This window comes from Erpetoichthys calabaricus, chromosome 10 (assembly GCF_900747795.2).
Source record: "Erpetoichthys calabaricus chromosome 10, fErpCal1.3, whole genome shotgun sequence".
Lineage (NCBI taxonomy): Eukaryota > Metazoa > Chordata > Cladistia > Polypteriformes > Polypteridae > Erpetoichthys > Erpetoichthys calabaricus.
Genome location: NC_041403.2, coordinates 139,021,906 through 139,044,232, shown reverse-complemented (window position 1 = coordinate 139,044,232; position 22,327 = coordinate 139,021,906). Strand labels below are relative to the sequence as shown.

At 39.2% G+C, this 22,327-nt stretch overlaps 1 protein-coding gene across 1 annotated transcript; it reads left to right on the top strand.

Annotated features, from left to right (window-relative positions):
- Nucleotides 1–791: 791 nt before the first annotated feature.
- On the top strand, nt 792–22,151 carry aurka (aurora kinase A). The gene is made up of 8 exons (XM_028811941.2): nt 792–845; nt 1,079–1,358; nt 4,040–4,073; nt 5,024–5,215; nt 8,126–8,264; nt 9,451–9,599; nt 21,325–21,499; nt 21,629–22,151. The coding sequence occupies exons 1-8, from the start codon at nt 792–794 to the stop codon at nt 21,830–21,832; spliced, it is 1,227 nt and encodes a 408-aa protein (XP_028667774.1). The 3' UTR covers nt 21,833–22,151.
- Nucleotides 22,152–22,327: the final 176 nt, after the last annotated feature.

Sequence of the window (22,327 nt, the reverse complement as noted above, 5' to 3'; positions counted from 1 at the left end):
ATAAAAATGCACTGATACAAATCTGGTCAGAGATGGGAGCCAGGACTCTGGAACTGTAAGGGCGGTAGCGCTAACTAATGTGTCACCTGCATGTAAATTTCAAAAACTGTTATTCCTTATAATGAATTCTTAAAACTGGTTTAACCTGGAATTAAAATAACTTATTTTTCTAATATTCTAAATAAGAGATTTTCTTCCATTTGAATATTCTGATTCATTTTAGACTGCTGTAAGTAAATGACTTTACAAAAAAATGTTTCCTAGCTAATCATATACAGTAGTTCGTATATGGAGGTTAATTTATAATCTATACTATTCAGTACAAAAACAGAGAGATTTAAAAAGTAGATCTAATTTTTATTTTCCAGTAATTATTTATTGTCTATAATAATTACCTTCGAATTTCCGCTTTAAAACTTTATAGTTCGTACATAACATACAAACAAGGAGACCAATCGCTTAGCACATGCGCAGAAATAAATGCGACGTAAGTACATCACACGTACGTGTTCAGCGCCTGCGCTTTAACTTATTCCTGTCCTTCGACCAATAAACACTCGAGACGTTGAGGCGGTATTTAAAAGGAGAGATTTGAATTTAAACAGTCAAGTCCCGATCTGGTCTTTTGGAATAGAGGAAGGTACAGCTTTTTTCGAAAGTGGTGAGCGATAATAGTATTTTCAACTTTCACTGGTCCGTAGCAACTCAGTAAGGTTTAAACTTACGGTTGATTCAGAGTCGGATACGTCACGTTAAAGGTTTTGGTTTAACATCGTTTATTTTGCAGGGTTATGGATCCGGTCAGGAGACTGAATAACAACGCCTTGACCGGGCCCACAATGCAGGTAAGGAGACCATCGCTATTACTTTGGTATTTATTGGAAATCTATTCATCGCTATAGTTTGGAGATTAATAAATTTAAACTCTGTTGTGTTTGTGAGTTCACGTGAAAAGTAAAAGTGAATATGCTGTACTATATGCTTATATAGCGCCTTTCATTTTTAAATAGGTGTTCGATGTGCAGCTTTCCAGTGTAACGTATTTTCATGATTTATGTAAATGTGTATCTTTTTATAGGCCGCTGGAGTTGGGCCTAGGCGTGTACCAGTTGCACCGACTCGTGTAGCAGCCGCTGCAGTACTAGTCCCTCGACCTCTTGTACCCACCAATGGACCCCAGCGAGTACAGAAGCAGAAATGTGAAATAAAGGCAGATCTGCGCAAACCTCCATCGCATCAACCTTCCTTGCAAGCTGTGGTGGCCAAGGAAAACATGAAGTCTAAGCCAGCAGTCTCCGAGATTAATGTGGCTCAGGTGTCAAGCAAATCACTGGACCTGCCGAGTCAAAATGCAGCGGGTATGATCGGTTGCCTTGGGTTGTGTGTATATTCTGTGACTTATCCGTGTTGCTTTTGGTTTAATCATTTCATATTCTTGAATACAAAAGGGACCTATCCTCAGGATTGTAGTGGATATGCAGGTTCTCGAAGTTGGACCCTGAATCAAAGTCCAGTCCATCATCCTGCATCCTCTTCCACTCTGTCAGTTGTAGTTACTTGATACTTTTGGGTTGCCTCTTCTACCGCCATGCCATATTAATGTACAAATAATGCCACATCGGTGTGTAGGGAATGTGCAAACTCATCAGTGACATCCATGCTCCTAACTGCACTGGGGATCAAGTGTTGCAATGCCACCTTCATTATCAAATGTTGATAAATACATATGGGATCTACTCGTTGTATATAGCTCCTTTCTATATTGAGCATCATGCTTACATGCATTAACACAGCTGACTTAATCTTCCAGTGCAAGCAGGAACCCCCACATTAGTTTCAAACCTGTTGCCCATCTAGGCATTCCTCAACTATTTAATCTTGCAAAACCTACTTGGGTCTTGTTGACTTGGGGTATTCTACAACTTGCTTACTTGTGTCTGAGTAAATTGACTGTTTTGTTACTTTAAGGTGGTTGGTGATGTGTGTACTTGACTGTGCAGTTTTAAGAGCCCTATTCACAATAATGTAGTAAACTAAAAGTGAATGTCTACCATGTTTAATCCAAAAGTCTGTCTTTGTTTCCTCTGTATTTGCTAAACTAATCCATTTGGCTGTTGTGTTAATTGAGCATCATAAATTGGATCGGGTTGGGATGGTGGGTCTATTGCTGGTATGTCATTCAAAGTTGGCTCCTATCTTGCACCAGTAACTCCGACGGCACAACTGTGATTTTTATATGGGTAGGACCAAGTTTAACTGTGGCTTCAGGTTTTTGTTTCGACCAGACTCATAATCGGTACCAGCAACTGATAATCCTACTCAATTAGCTGGTATTTTTTTTTTTTTTTTTTTTCCCCTCTGTTCAGAAAACCACAACAGCATGCTTTTTGTAAGACCTTTAGACATATTACTATTTTTGCTTTAGTTTTAAATGCTTTAACACTCTTGTTGATTTTTGTTATATTTTTGCCCTTTCTCTGTGCAGTTTGCTTCCTTCATTGTATCTTAATAATTAAAGGAGTGGAGCAGACACCCTGGCAAACACTGAATCATGAAAGGCTGCACCTACTTTAGTGTCCGATTTTATTATAGTAAATGAAATAAACAATTGGAACACCTGGAGAAGTACAATGAAAATATTGCTAAGGAAGAAAAATACATTACAGTATTCCCATATAACTGCTTAGTATGTACTATGTGTGTGCTGGGGAAAAATGATACATAATTTTCAAATTTCTATATTGTTTGCAAAGCACAACCTGCGAAATAACAGTTCACTTAACCCAGGACTCCAATTAAAAGCATAAGCTGGTTGGAACAAAAACCTGCGGCCATAGTGGGTCCCCAGAACCAAGTTTGAGAACCCTGCTCTAGACCATTAAACGACGAATCCTGTTATTGAGATGAGTGGATGTTTATGAAGTTAAAGTCCGGTTACCACAAACTAGTCGCAAAAAAACTTTGTACGCAGCTGGTAGTGTTGCAAAAAATTTAAAAAGCTGGACTGAATTCATTAAGTAGCAGAAGATATGACAGTCTGTAAAACTGTAAATGCCTCAATTTGGCTCTGTCTTTGACTCTCTAGTCCCTTTTTAATCCTTTTATGCTGTCCCAGGAAGTACCTTTGCTCTTCGAGGTAGTGTGTGACTGAAAACCCAGAGTCAGTAAGTATCCAGGGGAAATTTTTGATCTCTTTAATGCCTCCAGATTTAACCATCTGTTCTTGGCACAGGACAGGATTGCCACAGACCTTGAGCAGACTGGATTTGGTCCTTGGGTCTGGTCACTATGGTCATTTTCCTCTACTCATCCTTTCATACCAAGTACAAGCATTTTAGGTTAGGTTGCAGGTAAAAATGGGCTGGTAGGAGTGTGTGTGCCTTATGAGGGACTGGTAGACCCTTCAGGGTTGATTGTTTTATGTCTCCATGCTGCTTGAATGGCTAAAGCTGCCAAAACCAATACATTTATTGAAGGTGCTACTGTATACTAAACAGATCAGTAGGGTTAATATTTTTATAGTTCTCACCTCTGCCCTGCTTTCATGCATGGTTTATATTGTAAATGATCAATTCACCTGTGAAGAGAATGGTCCAGCAAATATGGTATACTGGAAAGGTGTGTAGGTGGTTTTTTAAATAAAAGGCTTGCAAATTTTATTCCAAGAGCTGTTCTTGGTGAGGAAAGTTCCTTTTTATTAAAGAATTTATCATGAAAGTTGGCAGTCATGACCCTACTTTATTACCGGGAAGGAGAATCCCATTCACTGACTGACTAGTGTAAGGTTCACACTGTCCCAGGCCTCTATTCCTAAGTGCCTTGAGCATGGGAAAGGCGCTATATAAATTTATTATTCAGTTTGGGTGGGTTAACAAGGAGTGGGTGGCTGTAAGAAGTGCATTGTAATGATACTTCTAGTTGGATGTTGTGCAATCACAAATGCTTTACATATTTCTTAATGGATTGAATGAAGAAGCTTAAACTGTAATGCTGTTGCCAGGGAGCATCCAAAGTATATCATTTGTTTTTTCTGTTCTAGATTATATATCTGAAGATAACAAAACCTCTGAAAAGTAAGTATGTGTTTACACTTTGAACTTGTGCAGAACTGTGCTATCTATAGGAGTATGCTGTATTCACACAGTATTTCAGTAGGCAATTTCCTGTAAATGGCTTCCTAGGTGATTTCTTCCATTGGCATAATTCATAGATAACTTGGTTATCCCAAAAAATAACCTGGTAAGGAAGCAATTGTGTTATGACTCAATGTGCTCACAATTTTCTCAAATTTAATTTAATTTTTGCCTTTCGGTTTAGATCAAGTATCAGATCAACAGTAACCTTGTTTCTCCTGCAAGGCCCACTGTAAGCTTATGGGAAGTGAACAAATTCAAACCACAGCACATGAATGTGGTACTGAAAAGAGCTAGCCGTTCTCACCAATGGTGAGAAGAGCCCTTAAGGCATGTCCTTGTTGATAAATTTGTAAACTAGGTTGCTTCGTGAACCTTTTGCTAGAAGAAGCACTTGCTCAGAAATCCCATTATTTGTTCTTTGCTCAAGAGGAGAGACCATCTGTTGACATCAAATAAGTCCAATTTGCATAGTAGGTAGAAAGTCTGTCTTATTTTAAAAAGAGCCTGACGTTGACTTTCCCTTGCTGATACTAGTGTATTAAGGCTTTTCATTATGTGATTGAACCCCCCCCCAACCCCCCCCCAATTCATAACCTTTAATCAGAGGAGAGATAAGTCTATGCATTTAGAGAGTAGCCAGTGATGAAATAATATTTGAAATTCAATTGTATTCAAAAGAGAATTTTTCTTTTGAGGTGTTTTTTCCTGTGTTGATATTTTTACAATATACATTAGATGGAGAATATAATACTGTAATATTGGACAGTTTAATGTTCAGTTACTCTAGTGGCAGGATTTCTTCGATTTTTAATTGGCTTTGTGATAATCCGTGTTCATTTTAGAATGACTCTCCATACTAATTATGACTTTTTTTTGGCATCTTTCAGGAAGCGATGGACATTGGACAACTTTGACATTGGCCGTCCATTAGGAAAAGGAAAATTTGGCAATGTTTACTTGGCCCGTGAGCGCCAGTCCAAGTTCATCCTTGCCTTAAAAGTGCTTTTTAAATGCCAGATTGAAAAAGCTGGTGTAGAGCACCAGTTGCGCAGGGAGGTGGAAATACAAGCCCATCTAAGGTATTTGCTTCTGCTGTGTGTGATGTGGTTTGCATCTGTACACCATGCGTAATTAGACACTCAATGCTCTGATCCATATAATGTATAATCAGTCTTGGATACATCAGTTGTGTTTAAATCTAAGCTGTTAAAAGATAAATTCCTTTTAAAAATCCTTTTAACTAAATATATTACAGGCCAATTTCAGGTTGTGTGGTGCCCGCCCAGTAGAAGGCCTACTCTCTTGTACGAGGCCAGTTAATTATGCCAATATAGCTAACATATACATGCTCGGGGGGGATACCAAAGTAATAGGAGAAAAACCCATAGGTATAAGGAGAACCTGCAAACTCCACACAGATGGCAGGTGCAAAATCATCTTCTTGCCTCTAAGCTCACATCAGTTTCTCAGATGCATAGTTTTGTTGCAGCAGCTCAGTAGCCAATTTCTTTCGCTACTTCTACAACATTTAATTTAAAACCAGCTTCATATTTTCTTTTGATCGAACGCTCCATCGTATAGTGCATCCGGAAAGTATTCACAGCACATCACTTTTTCCAGTTATGTTACAGCCTTATTCCAAAATGGATTAAATTCATTTTTTCCCCTCAGAATTCTACACACAACACCCCATAATGACAACGTGAAAAAAGTTTACTTGAGGTTTTTGCAAATTTATTAAAAATAAAAAAAATTGAGACGCCACATGTACATAAGTATTCACAGCCTTTGCCATGAAGCTCAAAATTGAGCTCGGGTGCATCCTGTTCCCCTGATCATCCTTGATGTTTCTCCAGCTTAATTGGAGTCCACCTGTGGTAAATTCAGTTGATAGGTGTGTGCCTTTCCAAATAATGTCCAATCTATATAAGGTCCCACAGTTGACAGTTCATGTCAGAGCACAAACCAAGCATGAAGTCAAAGGAATTGTCTGTAGACGTCTGAGACAGGATTGTCTCGAGGCACAAATCTGGGGAAGGTTACAGAAATATTTCTGCTGCTTTGAAGGTCCCAATGAGCACAGTGGCCTCCATCATCCGTAACTGGAAGAAGTTCGAAACCACCAGAACTCTTCCTAGAGCTGACCGGCTTCCTAAATAGAGCGATCGTGGGAGAAGGGCCTTAGTCAGGGAGGTGACCAAGAACCTGATGGTCACTCTGTCAGAGCTCCAGAGGTCATCTATGGAGAGGAGAACCTTCCAGAAGGACAACCATCTCTGCAGCAATCCACCAATCAGGCCTGTATGGTATAGTGGCCAGATGGAAGCCACTCCTTAGCAAGAGGCACATGGCAGCCCGCTTGGAGTTTGCCAAAAGGCACCTGAAGGAGACTCGGACCATGAGAGAGAATTCTCTGGTCTGTTGAGACAGATTGAACTCTTTGGTGTGAATGCCAGGCGTCACGTTTGGAGGAAACCAGGCCAATACCATCCCTACAGTGAAGCATGGTGGTGGCAGCATCATGCTGTGGAGATGTTTGTCAGCGGCAGGGACTGGGAGACTAGTCAGGATAAAGGGAAAGATGACTGCAGCAATGTACAGAGACATCCTGGATGAAAACCTGCCCCAGAGCGCTCTTGACCTCAGACTGGGGCGACGGTTCATCTTTCAGCAGGACAACGACCCTAAGCACACAGCCAAAATATCAAAGGAGTGGCTTCAGGACAACTCTGTGAATGTCCTTGAGTGGCCCAGCCAGAGCCCAGACTTGAATCCGATTGAACATCTCTGGAGACATCTTAAAATGGCTGTGCACCGACGCTTCCTAGCCAACCTGATGGAGCTTGAGTGGTGCTGCAAAGAGGAATGGGTGAAACTGGCAAAGGATACGTGTGCCAAGCTTATGGCATCATATTCAAGAAGACTTGAGGCTGTAATTGCTGCCAAAGGTGCATCGACAAAGTATTGAGCAAAGGCTGTGAATACTTATGTACATGGGATTTCTCAGTTTTTAATTTTTAATAAATTTGCAAAAACCTCAAACTTTTTTTTCACGTTGTCATTATGGGGTGTTGTGTGTAGAATTCTGAGGGAAAAAAATGAATTTAATCCATTTTGGAATAAGGCTGTAACATCATAAAATGTGGAAAAAGTGATGCGCTGTGAATACTTTCCGGGTGCACTGTAGATAAGGGATGCTCTTACGATAGGTGTATGAGGTTGTGAGATATTAAAAAAAAAAAAAAAAAAAAAAAAAAATCAGTGCAAACTTTCCTTTGGAATAGTTTGGATATTACTGTGTGGTCACGTAGGCACAACAGAGTTTAGAATCACACGCTGATACAGCGCATTGCTGCACCACATAGAAAAAAAAATGTTCTCCATGGTTACTCTCTCTCCGGTGGGTGTTAGCTTTATTACCATATATACTCGTGGTTAAGTTCTGCCACGGATAAGTCTGGACTTGATTTTACAGTATAAATTTCTGGTATTTTACAATATCTGTCATGCAAGTCTAATGTGGGAAAACTCATTATTGGTACAAGAGATTGATATGCTATTATAAAATTCATAACTTTTTTTTTTTTAAATATATGAACATGTGAAGACTTTTGCCCACCCCACATTTGCAATGATTTGTTCAAAAACATTACTTATGGGTCTACACATTACTGTCATATTTTTGAACCTAGCACCCTGTAGTCTATCCAGTCCCTTTAACCATGTTGAAGAGATGAAATTATTTATAGTCCGGCATAGCTGCAAAAAAAGTTTGAATCTAGAGGATGATCAGATAAAGGTTCCGGTCATATCATTGAAGGAAGGAGAGCTTCACAGGAAACTTATCCACAATGTTTGTTGGTGGAGCTGGGGGTTGAAATATTCTTTTTATAAGGAGGAAAATTTGTTTTTTGTAACTTTTTTTTTTTTTTTTTTTTTCTCCTCCTCCCTCGCTTAAATTACCCCACCCCAACCTCCCCACCTTTTAGGCATCCCAACATCCTGAGGCTTTACGGTTATTTTCATGATACTGCCCGTGTGTACCTCATTTTGGAATATGCTCCCAAGGGTGAACTGTACAGTGAACTGCAAAAATGTGTCCGTTTTGATGATCAGAGAAGTGCTACGGTAAGAAAAGGGGTTTGGGTGCAGGTGAAGGAGTAATAATGGATTTGGAAACAAACCACCACCCAAGTCATTTGCTTCTATGATCAATGACTTATTTTGCCCTAAATAGTGTAGGTGGTCTAGGACATGGTGGTTTTCTTTAAACTGTGATATTTATTAGGCAAGTCACCAAGTGCATAACTTTTTATCTGGTTAATTCAATTGTCCTTTGTCAGTTATAGGATGAATGTTTATTTTAAGATGATTGACTGACTTATACCCTTGATCAGCTGAGAGGCTAACCTTAAGCAAAAAATCCTATACCAGATTTAGCAAGTAATATGCAATAACTGGCAAGCTGAATTTGTTTTAGTATATAGTGGTTTTATTAATGTATATACTGTGTGTGTTTTGTCTGAAGTTGTTGACGTGCAAACCTCTACAGGTACAGCAGATTCCGCTGAAACTCCATGCACATATATAACTGGGATAATTGACCCGGTTAAGGCAGAAACCTTTTTCAAATCTGCTTTTACATGTGCAAGTAAGTAATCTTCTGGAGTTTTCCTTTAGGAAAAGACTCCAATATCATAAACCTACGAGAATATGTTAAGTCATCATTGGCTGTTGTGAATCCACAACCAAGCATGACGCCTGTGATTGTGGGTTTTTTTTTTTTTTTTTTTTTATTCAAGTGACTTTAATGCCATTTATCCCCTTTTTTTTTTTTTTACATCTTTGACCTGTCAGAAGTGGCACACTACCTTAGGTAGATGAGGTGACTGCCAGAAAAAAGTGACCCACTCTTGTACCTGTAGTAAAGTATTTTCTTTGTATTACTGTTTATGAATGGAGACAACTTCATCCATGCTTCCCATAAGTGTTTTTTGGCCACTTTTTGCTGTCCTTCCTCTAGTAACCTTGAAATTAGTCCTGTGATAGTTGAGCAAGACATTTGTTTAACTCTGACGCTGGGCACAAATGTGTGGCCAGTTCTAAGTACAGGTTTTGCCCTTTATTTCCACAAAAAGTAACCCCTTTTAGCATCCATCTTGAATATAGACACCAAGTATGAAGTAGGGAAGTGGAACGGTTCATACACTGTGGTCTTCATTTTTTGTTTGCTGTTATATAGCCTATAAAGGGGGGGGGGGGGGTCTGTTCTGTGTACCTGTTAATGCTGATGGTGATTCTGTGTGTTTAACAGTATATAACTGAGCTGTCCGATGCACTGCTCTACTGTCACTCCAGAGGAGTAATTCACAGGGACATCAAGCCTGAGAATCTTCTCCTTGATGGCACTGGTCAGCTAAAGATTGCAGATTTTGGGTGGTCAGTTCATGCTCCTTCATCCAGGTATGTGCTCTTGTATAAATTTATGGGCTGGAGTTGTTGAGTAACTACCTTGTTATCTGGTGGATTATTTTTTCCACTAACGCCCCATACCCCCACTTCATTGTATGTGATGTTCCAACCTGTTGACTCAGACTGTTGATGGTGGCAAGTGGAAGGATGGTCTGTTTTTTCACAAATCATCCTCCATCTGCCATCCTAGTGCTACCTGTGATGACTTTTTTAAATTATGCCTTTGCCACTGGGCAGAGTGTTTTGCTCAAAATGTCTGTCAGAGTGCTGGAATTTGATCATATTTCACTAACAGTACTTTTTTTTTTTTTTTTTTTTTTTTAACTTTAAAATGACACATGTCTCAATTTATAAAGTTGAAGTAAATTTTTATTTAAAAATCACCATGTGACTAAAGTGTGCAAAACACACTTTGGAAAAGTTTGGAAAATCCATTTGATCCATTCACTGCCTTAACATTGTAAGCTTCAGTAATTTAGATTGACTAAACACTTTAAACACATTATTTCTATTTTGTAAATTTATCAACACACATCAAAAATGAGATTAATTGATATCTTCAAGTTTAGGTGTTTTTACCTTGAATTCTGTTCTAATCACTCTTTGCAGAATTTGTTGGCTCTCTGTATTTGCTCCCTTCTTTGCTAATCCGACTCTAAATTGACCCTGAATGAGTGGTGTGGAGAGGGGGTGCGGTTGATTGGCTGGGCCTTGCTGTGGACTAGTTGGTTCTAAACCTTATACACGTTGCTGCTGGGATAGGTTATGCAGGCGTGTAATAGACACAGTAGGGTCATAAAATATACGTGAAGTTCATTTCAAATAATTGCCTTGTACAGAATATATGATGCATACATTTTATTGTAACATGATACCGTTACAATAGGTTGCCCTAATATAGAAGCTATAAAAACAAATATGCATTGAAAATTTACATATGGAAATCTACAAAGAATACATTGTAAATACCATGAGCACTTTGAAAAAAGCAAATGTTGTAATATACTTCACTGTAGTTCACTGTAGAGTGTTCTTCCTCTCTCCACTAATAAACGGGTTATGAAAATCCTAAGTGAATTAGGAAAATATGCTAATGGAGTTCAAAGACACTGTTAAAAAAAACAAAAATGGTATAAGACAGGCATGTCGAACACGCGGCCCGCATGACAGATCCTAGTTAGCACTGAACTTGTACAAAATGATTGATTCAATCACAAACGATAGTATTCTGCATCTTCGGTGTTACTTATTGACTTTTCTTACTTCTGCCTTCTGACAAAAGCGCGTTTTCCCATGGCATTATGGTACCGGAAACGTCATCTGCTAGTATAGCCACGAGCCTTGAAAAGTTAATGAGCCGCAGCGTCACAACTGAAGTGCTAGGCTGCAGCAGGGGTGGCCTTAGGCATGTGCAAACTGTGCACCTGCACAGTGCCGCCAAATCCCAGGGGCCGCCACGCCAATATATATTGAATATAAAACAATGAGAAAATAACGACACAGCTGACAGCAATGTGGCTGAAAAACATTGTTTCTTGTTAATTAGTACTCTATTTACAAATGTCGCTAGAATCGGAGCAGTAAGCTATATGTAGTATTATGTTTTGCCGTAATGAGAATATCATGGGCCGCCACTTGGTTTTCAAGTTACAGACACGTGTATATAGAAGCGTGTCATGAGCACGAGGCAGCTATGCGGTGTCCGCAACAGATGTGGCCATCCGCCGTATTGACATTGCCAGGCGAAGGGGCCACCGATTCTTTCTCTGCCCAGGGCTGCCACGAGCCTAGAGCCGCCCCTGCTAAGGCTACCCTACTGACTGGGTTGCTGAGACTGGCCACTGGGCAGAACTGACCATTCACGTTTTTTTTTTCCTCTAGTTTCATGTAATTTTGTGCTAGTATTGTAACGAACAGTTAGTGCAGACTACAGCTGAAGATCTGAAGTGGACACGAGAAGTTGAGTTGTTTAACATTTTTGTGATTTTGAGTTTGTAAAATTATTGTAGGTCAGGTGGCTTTTTGCATATCGGCTTATTTTACAATATAAACTTTGAAGTAAACTTAGTAAAGTAAAATTTAATTTTTGGAGGATTTGTTTTCCAACTTGAATTACTGAGCAATGAATTCAGTGAGCATTTTCGTGATTTCAGTTCACACAAACATGCAGGGCATTGCGCTGTTCTCTTAGAACGCTGAGAATGCGCCTGAGAATATCCAAATGGAATTGATTGAACTGCAGTCAGATTCTATTCTGAAGGCAAAATACAACGAAGTTGGTGTGCCAGGCTTGTATGCTTACCTGCCACCCTCGTATGTGCAGATCCGTAAGTTGGCATAGAGAGTACTGTCAATGTTCAGAAGCACTTACCTTTGTGAGCAATTGTTTCTGTTAATGAAAGCTACCAAAACCCCACATCGCTCAAGACTTACCGTCGAGCACTTTTCATCCCTCATAAAAGTTGCAGCTGCACAAGATTTCAAGCCTGATATTGACGAACTGGTTACTAACAAGAGATGCCAAGTGTCAGGACAAAAGAAATAGATCTCACACTGTAAGGCTCCTATATAAGCAATGAATATAATATAATGAATGTCAATCATCAAGACACTATATAAAAGCGGTCGGGATTGACCTTCCATCCCGTGAGTGCAAAGTGTAGCGGTATTCCGCTTATCACAAACTTACTACTTGCGGTACGAAGCGACGCGATGAGCAGAGTTCTGGTGCTCCCATCGTTCCCTTGCTTTTGTGCGCGATGCGCTGGAAAAATAGACAAAATTATGTCTCTGGAAATTTAATGCTGATGGAGTACAAATGCCTCACTGCGTAGTAAATATCAGGGGAGATGGTGCTTGCTTATTCTCATCTATAGCTTATTTAGTGCATGAAACTCTGTCTTTAGCGGTACAGATCCGTGCTGACATTGTACGACATGTTTTAAGTAATTGGTCAAGGTTTCAGCCATTTACAATGATGCCGTCAGGAATCTCTTATACAAATGAGCTTCAGTATCTCACTGAAATGTCAAAGTCTCAAACTTATGGTACCATTTCTGAGCTAATGGCAGCGGGAGAGTTGTTCCCCTATGAGTTTCAAGTATATTATTATGGAGTCCTACACTCCAAGTTTGGACAGGCACTCGAGGGGATAAAAAAACGTAGGTTTTTGGGACATGTTATGAATGGGCACTTTGATGTTCTCATTCCCTACACTTGCATGCCTGATGTACACATGGAGCGCACACAAATTGAGAATAAAAGTCGGTCGCCTTAAAAGGAGGGGTGAGCCTAGTAATATAATGAGGACCTAGCTAAGAGGTTAAGACTCTAATTCTACACTGTTGTATGGAGACTGCATGGAAATAAATTGCTTTTCTTTAAACTAAGTGTTTTTTAAAGTTTTCAGTATTGGAAAGAAAGCTACAGTAACTTTGTATAATAGGATTTGTTACAGTATGGCCCGCTGACGCACGTATGGCAGTCGAAGCGGCCCAAAAATGGTAGTGAGTTTGACATGCCTGGTATAAGAGATCGCAAAGCATGACAGTTTTCTATTTAACAGCTGGAAGTTCTAAATTTGGATAATTGTCCAGAAGATGTGGAGAGAATGAAAAGCTCACACTGGTGTAACAATGTGTTGGTTGATATTATTTCCTTTTATATATAAAAATATCCTCCAGCCTCACCTTAAAGCTCATGTAGATTTGACCATGTAATTTGTTTGAGGAGATTAACTGTTTTCTAACTAGACACCTTGCTAGGCTTATAAGATGTAGTGACTCGGTAGAATGAGAATTCACTTGCCACTCTCTAGATCTATTGAAATAAAAAATATCATTCAATAATGCCATTTTTTAAAATTATTATTCACATATGATTGCAAAAACCAGGTGGCAAATGAAAAATGTTAAAATGGACAAAAGGACACCGGCACTGGGTAGAAGATAACAGGAAAAGTGTATAATGGTGAACATCCCAGTGTCATCTTTTCGCTTTTGGCAGATTACACTGTTATTCAGTGTGTATTTAAGAAGCTAACTGGGGGAACTGTAATGTGTTTTGTTTTGTTGCACTACACACTCTGATGTCCTTATTCTCTTAGGCATTTGTTCATTCTGTGTCTTCCACCTCGTTTTTCTGTTCTGGTTACATTCCTATTACCAAGAAACTTATTTCATACAAAGGTGACTGATAGTCTTGAGAGAAGAGGGCATTGTGTCATGTGGAATAACCTGTTTTTGGCAAAAAAGCAATACTGTTCTATTTTGCTTATGTTTTGAACGGACTGAACTTTTGAATGCCTTGCAACCCATGAGAACGGAATACCATCATTCAGCAATTCCAGTGCAAATAAAGGTTACTCTAATTCACAATTGGCTTGGTTACATGATTAAGAATACACTAAGGGAGTTTACTATTGGGACATTAAATGAATATCTGCTGAAAATGGGACTTTGATTTTTAATTTTTACTCGCTTGTGACTGCAGTATTTCAAGCAGTAATAGCCTTTAGAAACACTAAAATGTCTTGGCTGTACTGTATTTCTAAATTGGTTTGATAGCTTGATTTTAAAATATCAATTTGTAACACATGACAATTTCTGGGTGTGTCCAGACCCATGACTGGTTGTGTGTGTATATTTATATTAGCGCCCACCCCCAGGTTTGTTTTATCGGATATACAATTTTAAAGATTTTTTCATGGGAATTGTTACATATGCATTATTTTCACTTTTACTTCAAAACTTTTGTAAAAACAATACTTGTCCTTTATTTCCGGCTCCAGGCGTAGTTAAATCTCTCGCAGGACGTATAACGCTTCTCACGTTGTGAAGGGGATGCGCCTGAATGCACACTAAGTAGATGCCGTCGGATCATGTCTTGCTGCTGCCGGCGAGCTCAGTGTTCTGCTTGTCGTGCTGCGCGTTGATCATTTAAAAGCCTGTACAGCAGCTGTCCTTTTGCCATTTCGTGTCTCTGCCGCTTGAAAGGGGGGCTGAGCGCAAGATAAGGAGAAGCGGTTGGATCATCTGCTGGCAAGCTGCGTGTTCTGCTTGTTTTAAGAGCTGGGAGCACATGATGTCGGTCTGCCAAAATGATTCCAACAATTGCTTGGTTAGATGCCCATGAACTTGTTTAAAATGTTCTCACTGCCTTGTCTCGCAGGACGTCCAATTGTCTTCTGAGAAGATCACTTCTCGTCTCCCTCCCAAGATTTTATTTTTATAATAGAGAGGTACATACGTACGTTTTTAGTCGTATGAAAAAGTTTGGGAACTTTTTTTTTTAAATCATTGGCTGAGCTTTCAGAGTAGCAACTTTTTAATATGATATGCCTTATGGAAACAGTAGTATTTGAATAGTGACATTTTAAGTTTATTGGATTAACAGAAAATATGCAATATGCATCATAGCAAAATTAGACGGGTGCATAAATTTGGGCACCCCAACAGAGATATTACGTTAGTACTTAGTTGAGTCTCCTTTTTCAAATATAACAGCCTCTAGATCAGGGGTGGGCAGATTCAGTCCTGGAGGGCCGCAGTGGCTGCAGGTTTTTGCTCCAACCCAATTGCTTAATAAGAAGCCCTTATTGCTCAAGTAAAACTTCAACTTCACTTTACTTGTCTCGCTCGTTAAGATTTTGAACCCTTATTGCTTATTTTAGTCTTAAACAGCTGTATTCTTGGTTTTTAATTGCTCCTAATTAGCAATACCATGCAAATGACAAAAGAGACCAGCATTTCTCCATTTAGCTTGTTTTCATTTACACCTGTGTGTATTTATCATGCACTATTTGGTTTAATTAAATACTTGGAAGGAAAGTGAAGAGAAAAAAGTGAAGCACTGATAATTACTCATCTGTTTTAGACTTCAAATCATTTGGATGATATCCTTAGAAAGGAAAATAAAACTAGGATATGAGAATGACCTGACATGGCAGAGTTAAAGCACTAACAAGCCATGCAATTAAATAATTGACAAGGATTGTTTTTTAATTAAGCAACTGGGTTGGAACAAAAACCTGCAACCCCTGCGGCCCTCCAGGACTGAATCTGCCCACCCCTGCTCTAGATGCCTCCTATAGCCTTTGAGTGTCTGGATTCTGGATGGAGGTATTTTTGACCATTCTTCCATATAAAATCTCTCCAGTTCAATTTGATGGCTGCCGAGCATGGACAGCCTGCTTCAAATCATCCCATAGATTTTCAATGATATTCAAGTCAGGGGACTGTGACGGCCATTCCAGAACATTATACTTCATCCTTCTGCATGAATGCCTTTGACCCAAAATGCAGTTCTAAATCTACATTGTCTTGTTGGAATGTCCAATGCCTGCATAACCTCAACTCTGACTGATGCTTGAACATGTTGATATTGGGTTGAATTCATTCGACCCTCGACTTTAACAAGGGCCCCAGTCCCTGAACTAGCCACACAGCCCCAACAGCATGATGGAACCTCCACCAAATTTGACAGTAGGTAGCAGATGTTTTTCTTGGAATGCGGTATTCTTCTGCCATGCAAAGTGCTTTTTTTTGTGACCAGATAACTCAACTCAATTTTTGTCTCATCAGTCCAAAGCATTTTGTTCCAAAATGAATCTGGCTTGTCTAAATGAGCATTTGCATACAACAAGCAACTGTTTGTGGCTTGAGTGCAGAAAGGGCTTCTTTCTCATCACCCTGCCATACAGATGTTTTGTGCAAGTTGCGCTGAATTGTAGAAGCGATGTACAGATGCACCATCTGCAGCAAGATGTTCTTGCATGTGTTTGGAGGTAATCTATGGGTTGTCTGTAACCATTCTCACAATCCTGCGCATCTGCCACTCCTGTATTTTTCTTGGCCAGCCAGACCTGCTGGGTTTAACAGCAACTGTGCCTGTGGCCTTCCATTTCCTGATTATATTCCTTACAGTTGAAACTGACAGTTTAAACCTCTGAGATAGCTTTTTGTAGCCTTCCCCTAAACCAGGAGACTGAACAATCTGTTTTCAGATCTTTGGAGAGTTGCTTTGAGGATCCCATGCTGTCACTCTTCAGAAGAGAGTCAAAGGGAAGCGCAACTTGCAATTGACCACCTTAAATACCTTTTCTAATGATTGGACACACTGGTCTATGAAGTTCAAGGCTTAACGAGCTAATCCAACCAATTTGGTGTTCAATGTAATCAGTATTGAGCAGTGACAGGCATTAAAATCAGCAAAATGACAAGGGGACCCAAATTTTTACACAGCCAGTTTTTTTCACATTTGATTTAATTTCATACAACTAAATACTGCTTCACTAAAAATCTTTGTTCAGAAAACACCCCAGTACTCAGATGTTCCTAGGAAATGAAAGACATACCACGGTTATATTTATTTATTTATTTTTTTTGTTGAAAGTAAATTATAATGCAGGCTGATAGGTTTTCATATATATACAGTTAGGTCCATAAATATTTGGACAACTTTTTTCTAATTTTGGTTCTGTACATTACCACAATGAATTTTAAATGAAACAACTCAGATGCAGTTGAAGTGCAGACTTTCAGCTTCAATTCAGTGGGGTGAACAAAATGATTACGTAACAATGTGAGGCAACTAAAGCATTTTTTAAGACCATCCCTTCATTTCAGGGGCTCAAAAGTAATTGGACAATTGACTCAAAGGCTATTTCATGGGCAGGTGTGGGCAAGTCCGTCATTATGTCATTATCAATTAAGCAGATAAAACGCCTGGATTTGATTTGAGGTGTGGTGCTTGCATGTGGAAGATTTTGCTGTGAACAGACAACATGCGGTCAAAGCTCTCCATGCAGGTGAAAGAAGCCATCCTTAAGCTGCAAAAACAGAAAAACCCATCTGAGAATTTGCTACAATATTACGAGTGGCAAAATCTACAGTTTGGTACATCTTGAGAAAGAAAGCAAGCACTGGTGAACTCGGCAACGCAAAAAGACCTGGATGTCCACAGAAGACAACAGTGGTGGATGATCGCTGAATCATTTCCATGGTGAAGAGAAACCCTTTCACAACAGCCAACCAAGTGAACAACACTCTCCAGGGGGAAGGCGTATCGATATCCAAGTCTACCATAAAGAGAAGACTGCGTGAAAGTAAATACAAAGGGTGCACTGCAAGGTGCAAGCCACTCCTAAGCCTCAAGAAAAGAATAGGCTAGATTGGACTTTGCTAAAGAACATCTAAAAAGCCAGCACAGTTCTGGAAAAACATTCTTTGGACAGATGAAACCAAGATCAACCTCTACCAGAATGATGGCAAGAAAAAAGTATGGAGAAGGCGTGGAACAGCTCATTATCCAAAGAATACCACATCATCTGTATAACACGGTGGAGGCAGTGTGATGGCTTGGGCGTGCATGGCTGCCAGTGGCACTGGGACACTAGTGTTTATTGATGTGACACAGGACAGAAGCAGCCGAATGAATTCTGAGGTGTTCAGAGACATACTGTCTGCTCAAATCCAGCTAAATGCAGTCAAATTGATTAGGTGGCGTTTCATAATACAGATGGACAATGACCCAAAACATACAGCCAAATCAACCCAGGAGTTTATTACAGCAAAGAAGTGGAAAATTCTTGATTGGCCAAGTCAGTCACCTGATCTTAACCCAATTGAGCATGCATTTCACTTGTTGAAGACTAAACTTTGGACACTGAGGCCCACAAACCGCAACTGAAAGCCGCTGCAGTAAAGGCCTGGCAGATCATTAAAAAGGAGGAAACCCAGCATCTGGTGATGTCCATGAGTTCAAGACTTCAGGCTGTCATTGCCAGCAAAGGGTTTTCAACCAAGTATTAGAAATGAATATTTTATTTCCAGTTATTTAATTTGTCCAATTACTTTTCAGCCCCTGAAATGAAGGGATTGTTTAAAAAATAAAAAAATGCTTTAGTTGCCTCACATTTTTATGCAATCGTTTTGTTCACCCCACTGAATTGAAGCTGAAAGTCTGCACTTCAACTGCATCTGAGTGGTTTCATTTAAAATTCATTGTGGTAATGTACAGAACCAAAATTAGAAAAGTTTTCTGTCCAAATATTTATGGACCTATTTGCAAAGTACCTTTTGGAACATTTCTTTAAAAGAAGTTCACAACAATACAGATTAAGAAAGTTCACATTACCTCTTGGTGTGCATGTTTTAACATTACCTTTTTATTGAAAGCAACAAATTTTATAAAAGGGTTTTCTAATACTTGGTTACTTGCTTTCATTCCAAAGAATAAATGTGTGGGCATAGGTCTAAATAAGGGTTTTTAACCCACTCTGATCCACTGATTTAAGATTTGAATATCATGGAACCTGTGCCACATATCTGTACTGTAAAGTAGGTTGATAGTGATTAATGGGAATTTTCTGATAAAATGTGCAACACTTGGCTTTCTCTGATTTAGTGTACTAGGGTGTTGTACCGTGTTAGCCATTATGAATGTAGAGAAAAGCCAAGCAAAATGACACCTTTTATTGGCTAACTAGAAAGATTACAATATGCAAGCTTTCGAGGCAACTCAGGCCCCTTCTTCAGGCAAGATGTAATTGATTACATCTTGCCTGAAGAAGGGGCCTGAGTTGCCTCGAAAGCTTGCATATTGTAATCTTTCTAGTTAGCCAATAAAAGGTGTCATTTTGCTTGGCTTTTCTCTGATTTAGTGCTAATCCAAAGTGAGTACCTGGTATATTTTATTACATGGTAACAAAGTTGAGTGTGCATACAGTAGGCTAAAATGAGTTCTTTAGATGTAATGGACTGTTTCATTTATGCACCTCTCTCTGCACTGAACATATATTTCTAAATGTAACTTGACAGTTAATATTTTAAAGTCTGTTTCATTGGAGGTGCTTTTTGTGTAGTTTTGGAGAAAGCAGTCTTCTGAATCTGTGCCAAGATGGGAGTCGCAGCAGATTGAAAATATTCCTGTAAATGCCAAAAATATATATTACTGTAATTGTTTTTGAATGCCAGAGTCAAATATTGATTCACCAGACAAGAAATGTTAAAACCTGAAGCAAGCTGCTTATGCAAGACAACCAGTAGTTTTACAGGAAAACTAACTTTAGTCATTACTTTACCTATCCATGTTAAATATTGGAGTTTTTTATTTTGATTTGCTAATGCATTCTAAATTAGTGTACAGATTAGCTAGTATTTTGTTTTGCTTAATTTTGTTCTGATCTTCTCACCTCCCAGCTGGTGGAAACATAAAAATAATTTTAAAGGTCTTGTAGTCTTCAGATTTTAAATTTTGTAAGAAAACGAACACCACTTGGGTTTGTAGAAATTAAAGCTTTCAGTGGCATTGTCCTTGATTTCCTTATTTGATTTTAGCTAAATCCTAGTGAATTTTAGCATTCTTGTTCACATTTGAACCTTCAAGACTAAGAGTTTATAATAAGTAATGGGGACTAACTCTCCCTTAGTTTGAACCTGTGCATGTCTGTATTATTAGCCCCAACATTCAGGGGCATGTCCACTTTTGATCAGACCCATTTGGGTGATTTGTTATGATTTACAAAGGGCAGACACCAATTATGTGATAATTACTTAATTAGGCAGTGTGCCCAAGCGAAGCAAATCATGCAGAAAGCTTTTTCAAACAATGGCCAATGTTTCACTGCCAGGGTATTTAAGCTTATGAGCACTACTGTACCTCCGTCACAAACAAGACATTTGCTTGGGTGGCTGTTCCTTACTCGATTGCACATTCTTTATTCAGAGCTGCTGGGTACGAACTTAGCCAGTCAAGCTCAAGGAGACCCCCAGTAGCCAATCGGGCTTCTGACTGCGAGGACATCTTTTTGCTGCTAGCTCCCATTCAACTACTAAGAACCTTTAGTTGCCAATTCAACATTAACACTGCAGTAACACAGCCTTCTATTTTATACTGTTAATTGCATTTCTTTTGTTTAATTTTAAGAACTTGCTCAGGTTTTACGTGTAAACATTACAGATGTTGATCGATAGTTTTTCCACCTTTTTTATAATGAAACTGGCATTTTACAGCAGAAAAACTGAGCTTGGCATATTAATCTTTCACTGTTTCTTATTCAGAACTTTCCTTTGAGAAGCCATTTTATGTATCTTGAAAAGGCCATGCTGGAGACTAGAAATTTGATGAGAAAAAGTAATGCATTTACTTGGGCAGGCGGTCCTTTAATCAAATGCAAACGGCCCCCCAAACGCAAACCGTAAAGCCTGTGCTCCTTTAAAAGCTAATAAGCTTCCCAGTGGTAACCTCCGTTGTATTCAGAACAGTTTATTACATGCATTTACTTTTAATTCAAATGCAAATATTGTGGATGTAAAAGTTTATTTGAATCTGTGTCTAGTATTTGATGAGCCTGGCAGAAATGAACACCACAAGGCAAGCAATTATATTTGTAGCTGGCACCCCACAAGTTCAGATTATTGATATGTCTTCCTTTTAAGGTAGATAAGTATGTATCTAATTCAGGTCCTTGGTGTGTGTGCAGGTTGTTTTAACCTCTTGATTGAAACGTCACCCCACTATTACCTGATGTGAAAATGATTATAACTTGAACTTCAAGTGTGTTTATAATTGAATGGTGCTAATAGGATTTTGGATGCTCCACTAAAAAAATTACTGGATTTTTAGGATCATGAGAGCTAACAGAACTGCCCTCAATCAACATTGCATTTGAAATTGTACAGTACTCTGATCAAGAAACTCAATCACATTTATTTAGGAGGACAACACTTTGTGGGACCCTGGACTACTTACCCCCTGAAATGATTGAAGGGCGAATGCATGATGAAAAGGTTGACCTTTGGAGCTTGGGTGTCCTGTGCTACGAGTTTCTAGTTGGAAAGCCGCCTTTTGAAACTACTACACATGATGAGACCTACCGGAAAATTTCTAAAGTGAGTTGTTTCATTAGTTACATGGCTGGGAATCTCAATAGCACTGCTTGTTACTACTTTTTTAGTGGCGAGTCCCTCCCTCTGGCTCGAGTTCAAATATGCTTACGATTTTTGTTTTTTCTTTTTTAGGTGGAGTTCACCTTTCCTCCTTTTATGAGTGAGGGAAGCAGGGATTTAATTTCTAAGCTGCTGAAACATAACCCAAAGGAGAGACTACCCCTTACTCAGGTGCTTGTGCATCCCTGGATTTTAGCAAACTCCACTAAACAACCAACCTTCATGCATGAGAAGGATTCTGGCCAGCCTGTGCCAGAATTGAGTGCCAAGCAGTGATCTGTTGGTATAGATCGGATTTGGCTGCTGGATGAGAGTATACTTGAAGTGGGACATGCCTAGGTGCATGTGTGGTCTTGGGCAATGGCATGTCTTCATAGACCACTAGAAGAAGCAGTTGCTGCTCTGGCTTCTGACTGAGCCTGGAAGCCTAAACATTGGGATGTCTCATCAAGACACTACTGTGCAATAGCTGGTTTCTGTTCATGAATGGCTGAGGGTTGGTTAAGACTCTGTAAATAGCTCTTGATGGTTTTATTTTGTATATATTAATTGTATTTATCAATAAAGAATAAATGATGTTCTTTTGCACAGTGGATGTCATGCTAGGGTTTCTTGTCTAGGTTGAATCTGGCTTACCTTTAAAGCTTTGGAAACACTGAATTCCATAAACATTGTTCTTTGCTCATACTGGAAAAGACTAGTAAAGCTGAAAATATTGGAGTAAACTTGTCTGATTAGGTTTCTTTTCATTTGAAGCAGGGTAAATGTTGG

Excerpts from the sequence above, each read along its gene's own strand:
- aurka (XM_028811941.2), top strand. The coding sequence starts at position 792 with ATGGATCCGGTCAGGAGACTGAATAACAACGCCTTGACCGGGCCCACA. Across the intron at positions 1,359-4,039 it reads GCCGAGTCAAAATGCAGCGG|ATTATATATCTGAAGATAAC; the intron begins GTATGATCGGTT and ends TTTCTGTTCTAG. Across the intron at positions 8,265-9,450 it reads ATGATCAGAGAAGTGCTACG|TATATAACTGAGCTGTCCGA; the intron begins GTAAGAAAAGGG and ends TGTGTTTAACAG.